This window comes from Elephas maximus, chromosome 3 (assembly GCF_024166365.1).
Source record: "Elephas maximus indicus isolate mEleMax1 chromosome 3, mEleMax1 primary haplotype, whole genome shotgun sequence".
NCBI classification, from domain to species: domain Eukaryota; kingdom Metazoa; phylum Chordata; class Mammalia; order Proboscidea; family Elephantidae; genus Elephas; species Elephas maximus.
In genome coordinates this window covers 23,650,181-23,660,176 of record NC_064821.1, presented here as the reverse complement: position 1 = coordinate 23,660,176, position 9,996 = coordinate 23,650,181, and the positions used below count along the sequence as shown (strand labels likewise).

Here is a 9,996-nt window from a genome sequence, read left to right as displayed (position 1 = left end):
TGTGAGAGACTGACCTGATTTGTAAACTTTCACTTAAAGCACAATAAAAATTATGTATACAAAAAAAAGAACCAATTAAATCAGATTCTCTGCATTTGAATCCCTTGGTCATCCCAAAGTCCAGCCAGGATTGAGAACCATTATTTTAGAATATTGCCAGGCACTTAATAGCACTCCATAGGTATTATAGGACTCAGTTGAGCAGATTTATGATATGCAATAGATTCTAGAACATCCCCCAATTCCCAAAACGTACCAAATAAGCACTATTCTGATATGAAACACCAAGAGGAATGAGAGCTACAAAAATTATGTCACCAAATTAGCATATTTTCCAGCTCCATATATTTGGTTTTTCTGCCTATGCTAATTGATGGAACAAAAAAGATGGCACAGGTATTAAAAATATGCTGTTCTGCTGAGGAGTCTCTGCAAGGCCCTCTTGATATCCCTGTTCCTCAGACTGTAGATGAAGGGGTTCAGCATGGGGGTGACAGTGGTGTACATCACTGAGACCACTTCACCACTCCTAAGAGAAGGCGAGTCAACTGAACTGAGGAACACTCCAAGGCCTGTTCCATAAAATAAGCAAACGACTGACAGGTGCGAGGCACAGGTGGATAAGGCTTTATACTTCCCAGCTGATGATGGAACTTTCAGAATGGAGGGAACAATTTGCATGTAAGAGAAAAGGATCCTCGAAACTGGAACACCACCAAAGATGGCACAAATACAATATACTAATATGGTATTGGTGGAGGTGTCAGAACAGGCAAGGTGGAGGAGTTGTGGAGTATCACAGAAGAAACTAGGGATTTCCACATCTATGCAGAAGGTAAGTTGTGACATCCTAAAGCAGTACAGCTGGGAGTAAAAAAGCCTAATTAAAAAAGATACCAATACAAGTAGACCACAGAGGTGGGGGTTCATAATGACTGGGTAATGCAGGGGTTGACAAATGGCCACAAACCGGTCATAGGCCATTATACTGAGGAGCAGACTGTCCATATAGCCAAAAAAATTTAGCAAAGACAATTGAATCAGGCAGTCAACATAGGAGATGATTTTGTGGTGTGTGTGGATGTCATTAAGCATCTTTGGGACTATGGTAGAGGTGAAACCAATGTCAGCCAAGGATAAGTTGGAGAGGAAGAAGTACATGGGAGTGTGGAGGTGGCTGTCAGAGTGGACAGCCAGGATAATGAGTAGGTTCCCAAACACAGTGACCAGATACATGAATGAGAACATTCCAAAAAGGAGGCTCTGCAGCTCTGGATCATCTGAGAGGCCCAGGAGGAGGACTTCAGAGAAGCGTGTTATATTCTGTGGTTCCATGTAGCAGAGACACCTTTAGGAAAAGAAAAGACAGGATCATAAAAGGAAACACGTAAACGGGTAACAAGCAAGGTGATGACATTTTGAATTCTGGAAATTCACATGTAAAGCATTCACAATTAAGAACTATACACCACTTTCAGCAATATTTCTCAATTGTAGCAAAACCGTTATTTTGCTCTTTCTTCATTGATTTCTGTACCCACTTCTATACATACCTACTTTAGAGGCACTCGAATGAAGAATATTAGAGGAGCAAAGACATTTATGAATTTGTTGAAGACATTTAGAGATAACAAATTCATAAAGACAGTAAAACAACTCAAGAAGAAATACAAGATTTCAACAGACCATAACAAGAGATAAAAGCAGTAATCAAACACATGATTAAACACATCCCAAAAAAGGAAGCCCAGAGCCAGGTGGTCACTTGGAAATTCTACTAACCATTTTCAAAAGTGACTCCAGTGTTTCTTAAACTTTTCAAAAGAAAAAAAAAAATGAGACAATGCCACTTAATTCACCCTACGAGGCTAGCATTACCATGATACCGAAAGAAGACAAACACACAAGCAAACAACAGGCCAATATCCTCATGAATGTAGATGCAAAAAATCAACAAAATATGAGCAAACTTACTCCAAAAGGATTATGTACCACAATCAAATGGGTTTTATCCCACAAATGCAAGGGTGGTTTGACATTAGAAAATCAGTGCAATATACCACATCAGTAGAGCAAAGGAAAAGAACCACATGATCTCAATCAGTGCACGAAAGGCTTTTAACAAAATCCAACACCCTTTCATGATTAAAAAAAACACTCAACAAGATAGGAATAGAAGGGAAATTCCTTATCTTGATAGACGGCACTTATAAATATTCTACAGTTAACATCAAGCTAAATGGAAAAAAACTGACAGCTTTCCCTTAAGATCATGAACAAGACAAGGCACACTGGCTCTCACCACTGCCACTCAGTATTGTACTAGAAGTTCTAGAAAGAGCAATTAGGCAGGAAAAAGAAAAGGCATCCAAATTGGGAAGAAAGAATTAAAACTACCCTTTTTTTTGCAGATGACATGATCCTAAATATAGAGGACCCCAGAGAATCCACAAGAAAAGTATTAGAACTAATAAATGAATTCATCAAAGTGGCAAGATACAAGGTCAAAAGACCAAAAAAGTGGGTTTTTATACATCAGATGTAAACAATCTGAAAAAGACATTAAGGAAACAATTCTACTTACAGTACAATCTAAAAGAATAAAATACCTAGGAATAAACTTAACAAGACAGGTGAATGACTTATACACTAAAAAGTATAAGACATTACTAAAAGAAGTTAAAGATGCCCTAAATAAATGGAAGGACATTCCATGCTCGTGGATTGGAAGACTTACATTGTCAAGATGTCAATACTAGCTAAAACAATCTGTAGATTCAATGGAATATCCATCAAAGTTCAACAGCCTTCTTTGCAGACATGGAAAAGCCAATCCCCATATTTATATGAAACCACAAAGGAACCCAAATAGCCAAAGCAATCTTGAAAAAAAAAAAAAAAGGAGAACTCACACTTCCTGATCTCAAAATATACTGTAAAACTATAGTAATCAAAACAGTCCTCACTGGTATAATGATAGACATATAGACCAATGGAATTGAATTGAGATTCCAGAGATTAGCAGGCACATCTACAGCCAATTCATTTTGACAAGAGTGCTAAACCCATTAAATGGGGAAAGAACTGTCTCTTTAATAAATGGTGCTGGAATAACTGGATTTACACATGTGAAAGAATGAAGCTGGACCCGTACCTCATATCGTATATGAAAATTAATTCAAAATGTGTCAAAGGCCTACATGTGAGAACTAAAACCAAACAAATCTTAGAAAAAACATAGAGGCAGTACTTTGGGACACGGTTTTTAACCGTAAATTCTTAGATATAACATCAAAAGCACAAGCAACAAAAGACAAAATAGATAAATTGTATCCATCAAAATTAAAAACTTCTGTCCATCAAAGCACTTTATTAACAAAGTGAAGAGATAACCTACAGACTGGAAGAAAATATTAGGAACGATACATTGCATAAGGGTTTAATAACCAGAATGTATGAAAAACTTCGGCAATTTAACAAGGAAAAGACAATCTAACTGAAAAGTTGAAAAAAGACTTGAATAGACATTTAGCCAAAGAGGATATGCAAATAGCCAACAAGCACATGAAAAGATGCTGACTTTCATTAGCCATTAACTTCATTAAAACCAAAACAAAACAAAAAAACATTGCTGTCAAATTGATCCCCATTCATAGTGACCCTATAGGACAGATCTTTGGCAGACTTCATATTTTGATAAGTATGTCTTTGTTAATGTACAAAATCATACAGTACCACTGATTCAAAACGACATTCAGAGCAATTCCCCTGTCCAAGATTAAACAATAATTAACTGGTAATGAACACTCTGTCCTCCTTTTTCATTTCATTTTCTTTCTATGCAGGCTTATTTGTATACCATACACGATCTCTGGAAAAACATACACAATCTCCAGAAAACACCTGGTGTTTGAGGCCACTCTTTGCTTTTGTTGTCAGCATATGAAGAGCCTTGGTAAAAGTGCTTAACTATTTCTAATCTTAAACATTTAAAGCATTTGTTTCTCATCAACCAGTTTCTCATCCAACCAAGTATATTTACATTTGAGGAATTCAGGATCAGGGACATCCTAGAGTCAGATCATAAAACCCACCCTTAAAATGCCTAGTTAATATCTTTTCAAGTTAAGCTTTCCTGGTACCAAAACCAAACCAAATTTGTTGCTGTCGAGTCAATTCCGACTAATAGGGACACTATAGGACACAGTAGAACTGCCGCATAGAGTTTCCAAGGAGCAGCTGGTAGATTCGAACTGCCAACCTCTTGGTTAGCTGCCCAGCTCTTAAACCACTGCACCACCAGGGCTCCAAGCCTTCCTGGCAAGAGGATTGTAATTCTCCTAAATTTAGCTCCCTGAAGGCAAATCATGTTGTCGGTCCCCTTGGATGGACACAATGTGATATAATTTGGTGGAAAAGTGAAAAGAAGAAAAGTACAGAGTAAAATATCACAAACTCCTGGAATGAGAACAATAATTGAATCTATGGTTTAGTGGTTAAGAGCTACGGATGCTAAGCAAAAGATCAGCAGTTTGAATCCACCACTCTCTCCTTGGAAGCTAACTCTATAGGGCAGTTCTACTCTGTCCTATTGGGTCGCTATGAGTTGGAATCGACTCGACAGCAACGGATTGGTTTTTTCTTTGCTTGTTTGTTTTATACTGTTGTTGTAGTAAGAAATTAAAATAAAAGATATATGCTGTTGTTGTTAGGTGCCATCGAGTTGCTTCCAACTCATAGCAACCCATGCACAACAGAATGAAACAATGCCCAGTCCTGTGCCATCCTCACAATTGTTGCTGTGCTTCAGCCTATTGTTGCAGCCACTGAGTCAATCCACCTCATTGAGGGTCTTCCTCTTTTTTGCTGACCCTCTGCTTTACAAAGCATAATGTCCTTCTCTAGGGACTGATCCCTCCTGATAACACGTCCAAAGTACCATCCTTGCTTCTAAGGAGCATTTGATTGTACTTCTTCCAAGACAGATTTGTTCATTCTTTTGGCAGTCCATGGTATATTCGATGTTCTTCTCCAACACCACAATTCAAAGACGTCAATTCTTCTTCAGTCTTCCTTATTCATAATCCAACTTTCACATGCATAGGAGCTGATTGAAAACACCACAGCTTGGTTCAGGCACACCTTAGTCTTCAAGGTGACATCTTTGCTTTTCGACACTCTAAAGAGTTCTTTTTGCAGCAGATTTGCCCAGTACAATGTGTCTTTTAATTTCTTGACTGCTGCTTCCATGGGTGTTGATTGTGGATCCAAATAAAATGAAATACTTGACAATTTCAATCTTTTCCCCATTTACCATTATGTTGCTTATTGGTCCAGTTGTGAGGATTTTTGATTTCTTTATGTTGAGGTGTAATCCATACTGAAGCTATGATCTTTGATCTTCATCGGTACTGTTTCAAGTCCTCTTCACTTCCAGCAGGCAAGGCTGTGTCATCTGCATAAGGCAGGTTGTTAACAGGTGTTCCTCCAATCCTGATGCCCCATTCTTCTTACGGTCCAGCTTCTCAGATTATTTGCTCTGCATACAGATCGAATAGGTATGGTGAAAGGATACAACCCTGACACACACCTTTCCTGACTTGAAACCACGCAGTATCCCCTTGTTCTGTTTGAACAATCATCTCATAGTCTATGTAGAATTTCCACATGAGCACTTTCAAGTGTTCTGGAATTCCCATTCTTTGCAATGTTATCCATAATTTGTTATGATCCACACAGTCAAATACCTTAGCATAGTCAATAAAACACAGGTAAACATCTTTCTGGTATTCTCTTCTTTCGGCCAGGATCCATCTGATAGAACCAATGGTTCCCAATCCTGGTTGATCATTATAATTACCCATGGGTCTTTTTTTTTTTTTTTAAATGTATTGATGCAGTAGCCACATCTGAGAACCAGTCAAATCAGAATTCGTACACAGAAGGTTCTCAGTGACCCTAATGTAAGCAACTCTAGTGAATCACTGACCTGGAATATTTCCTTGTGTTTAGCAAATGCTCCATTAAGATTAGCTATTATTATTATCATTAACACCCACTGTACATATTAAGTATGTAAACATTTAATAATATTTGCTTCAGAACTCATATTTTATGAACATTTAAAATATTACCTAGAGCATTTAAGTTTCCTTCTATTTCTGCATGATCCCATTCTCCAGCATATCCATTTCCCCAAGGGCAGCCACTGTCATGAATTTGGTAGGAACACTCACCTGAAAATGTTTCCGTAATGTTAGTATTGGTTTATATATCCATTGAGAGTTTTCTTGAAAATTTACTTAAATAGTATCATACTACACATATTTACACCAAATTGCTGACTTTTACCACAACATGATATTTTAAGTCTCTCTGTGAAGCTCATAAATTTAGTTAAAATCTACTTTAACTAATGCATAGGATTCCCCAGGGAATGAACTTCTTTTTATTTTTCAACTGCTTATTACAACACTACTATGTAAATCTTGGGCTTCTCTCCATTCACACGAGTGAGAATTTCTATAAGATATATTAATGAAGGATACTTGTTTGAGTTGTAGCTATAAATGTGTGTTCAATTTTATATTGCTTGTAACTGTCAATATTTGCTTTCTCAACAGAAATAGTCAGATTTATGATCTTATTGTCAAGATATAGATCCACAAATATCACTGAGTTGGTCTAGTGATAGTCACTGTTCCATGATACTCCACATGAAATCCTCATCTTTATAAAGAATAATATTGCTATATCTCAGATTTCCAATGTGGGCTGTAAAATGAGTTACTACTCTTAGAAAACCCTGTGATCCACAATATTCATACTAGAAAGACCCTGTAAACCACAGCGACATTCATCTAATTTACTCATGAATTCACTGAATCCCAAGAGGCCAAATTGATGCTTTTGCTTCTATTTGTTCATCTTAAACCAAAGTAGTTGTGAGAAGAAAAACTCTTTTTTTATCTTGTTGGAGGGGATAGAACATCAGATGGAAGTGAGGGGAATGAGGTCTGGGTCCCATATCTTTCATTTCTGGAAATTTTGCAGTTAATATTCTATCATGGGTTTTTAATTGGAGTTTGAATCACTATTGAAGTAGCATGTTTATTGATGAAATACTGTACATGAGAGACCCAATTACTTTATTTGCAATTACAGGGCAGAGAGATCGAAGCTTCTCATCTCAAGAACTAGAGCATGAATGAATTGAAATCCTAAAATATGTCTCAGTCCGTACATTCTCTTTTGTTCTCTTCTTTTTCTGTTTCCTTATTATGAAAATCTAACCAGTTATTAAACATGATGTTGTATACCTAATTAAAGGAAAAAAAAAATGTTCCATACAAATTTCATGACATAGACACGCTCAAGCTCTATTCTATTTATTTACCTGGGCAGTGAGACTTCATTCACAGGGCACCTAGTGAATACTTAACCTGACAAGCCAATGTACCACTTATTTTCCCTGGTGACTCCAGGTGGAGAGCTTGGAGAGAAATAACTGAGACTCATTCATCTCTCTCATCCTACTGGACATCTTAAAAGGGATGAAAGCACGAGCAGGAAAGCACCCAGTGTATGGAGGACATACACTTTCCACTAGTTCCTGTGAACTAAAAAAGGGTCATCAAGATTTAACAGAGATATTTTGTATTGTTGTCCTCAGCTGTGCCAAAAGTGATGTAGGCTCTAGGAAAGATAAAATGGATGAGATCCAGTTTTCCCTGCAAGCACTCCACCTGGGGTGACCCAAGTAGAGAAATAACCATGTGTTGACAGGTTAGAATATTGGCTAGGTGCCCTATGAATGGAGTCTCACTACCCAGATTCAAACCTGGATTCACCCTTTTTGACCCTAAAACTAGTTTTAAATGCATCCCTCATCTGTAAAATAACAATGATCTATATATCTATATATTGCATGTGCTTGTACAGATAGACTAGAAAAAATTACCTAACTCATAGCTCAGAGTCTAGCACCAGGAAGCACTCAAAACAGTCAGTTTATATTATGACTGCTGTCATCATGAGCTTTGTTATTATCATCCTCAACTTCATGATCATTAAGCAGTGCTTAAGGGACAGTTTAGAGTCCTTGGGTTGTGGAAACAATTAGACATTTAGTTACTAACCAAAAGGTTGGTGGTTCCAACCCACCCAGATGTGCCTCTGAAGAAAAACATGGTGATCTTCTTTTAAAGGTCACAGTCATGAAAACCCTATGAGCGCATGTCTACTCTGCAGCATATGGGGTTGCTATGAGTCAGAATTGACTCCACCAGCAACTGATTTTTTGTTTTTACAGTAGGTTTTACCAAAAAAACCAGTTACTGTCAAATGGACTCTGATTCATGAACACCCCATGTGTATCAGAGTAGAACTGTGCTCCATAGCATTCAATAGTGAGTCTTTTGGATGTTGATCCTCAGGCCTTTCTTCCAAGGCATGTCTAGATGTCCTTGAACCTTGATCTTCTCATTAGCAGCTGAGGGCATTAACCATTTGCACCACCTAGGGACTCCAAGGGACAGTTTAGAGGGTCTCATTTCCTACTGTGGTGGGGGCAATGCCTACAAAAGTTGAAACGGTGGATGATGAGAGCAGAGCTCTGAATGAGATTATTCAGATCCCCACCAGTACAAAGAACTTAAAATTCATGTACCTCTTAGCTGAAACTTCTCATTCTGCACTCTCCTGTCTTGCTATCCTGACCATCCTATTGGTTCTGATGATGAAACCAATTCTCTTGAGAGTCCCTCATGCCCTCCCGTCTCCCTGAACACTCACTGGGTTACATTATGTCTCTGCTGTTCATGGTCAAGAAGTGTGGATCCATTGCTCCTCATGTCCATGATGGGAGATGAGGACTGAGACTCCTTTCTCAGGACTGGCAGGAAGACAGACTGAGGCATGGGCTTTTTCATGTAGATGACCATTCTGGAAGAAGAGGTGCAAGTTTGTAACCTGTTGTACTGGTCAGGCACTTTGAAGGGCTGGAGACACAAGAAAATAATTTATACATGTATATCTTATCTTTGAGAATACAATTCACAGAGCTCATAATTACCCAAATTGATCTATGTTATCCAGTCTCTGAGGGCTTGTTAATAAAGGAAGGAGGAAAAAAATGAATGTCTTGGAAGGGTGAGAGCCCTTCCTCATCTGAGGAGAAATCACACTTCTACTTCTCACTCCTGACATACAGGTAAAAAAAAAAAAAAAAAAAAAAACTCCCTTTGAGTCAATTCCGACTTGTGGAGGCTCCATGTGTTACAGGGTAGAACTGTGCCCCACAGGGTTTGCTTGGGTACAATCTTCAGTGAAGCAACAAGGCAGTTGACTTGATTCAAAGAGAGTCAGTAGGAGATGAATAGAATATCATCAAGACAAGAGTTGTATCCTAATCTTGGAGGAAAAGTACAACCAGAATGCTCCTTAGAAGCAAAGATGCTGAGACTACATCTCACATACTTTGGCCATGTTATCAGGAGGGATCAGTCCCTGCAGAAGGACACCATGCTTGGTAAAGTAGAGGGTCAGTGAAAAAGAGGAAGACCCTCAATAAGATGGATGGATTCAGTGGCTGCAACAATGGGCTCAAGTGCAGGAACAATTGTGGGGATGGCACAGCACTGGGCAGTGTTTCTTTCTGCTGTACATAGGGTTGCTATGACTCAGAACAAACTCGACAGCACCTAACAACAACAATCTTGAAGGTGACATTTCTGTACTTTTGGCATAGTCTATGCCTTGAAACAAGTCACTAAGTCCTTCCCACACACGTGGGGAGGGGATTTCATCAGGGCATGAACACCAGCATTTGTGTTATTGGGAGAGTCTTAAATGATAGCCTTCACATAGACCTTGGCCTCTATCATGTTTTGGGGCTCTAAGCCCAGCTTAGTCCTCAACCCATCATACCCCATTCTCTAAACCAAAATTCCCTGTGGAAAAACTGACAGATGAGCAGATCTACCTCTGCTTTGGGTA

General features: G+C 38.5%; 1 protein-coding gene across 1 annotated transcript; it reads right to left on the bottom strand.

The window, feature by feature from the left end:
- Nucleotides 1–399: 399 nt before the first annotated feature.
- On the bottom strand, nt 400–8,942 carry LOC126071102 (olfactory receptor 18-like). The gene is made up of 2 exons (XM_049875385.1): nt 8,794–8,942; nt 400–1,348 (listed from the first exon to the last, which is right to left on the bottom strand). The coding sequence occupies exons 1-2, from the start codon at nt 8,940–8,942 to the stop codon at nt 400–402; spliced, it is 1,098 nt and encodes a 365-aa protein (XP_049731342.1).
- Between the last annotated feature and the right edge of the window lie 1,054 nt (nt 8,943–9,996).

What these genes read in the sequence shown, in the direction of transcription:
- LOC126071102 (XM_049875385.1), bottom strand. Translation starts at nt 8,942, where the DNA reads ATGGTCATCTACATGAAAAAGCCCATGCCTCAGTCTGTCTTCCTGCCA. An exon ending in CAGAGACATAATGTAACCCA is followed by an intron (nt 1,349 to 8,793) that starts GTGAGTGTTCAG and finishes CTTTTCCTAAAG; the next exon opens with GTGTCTCTGCTACATGGAAC.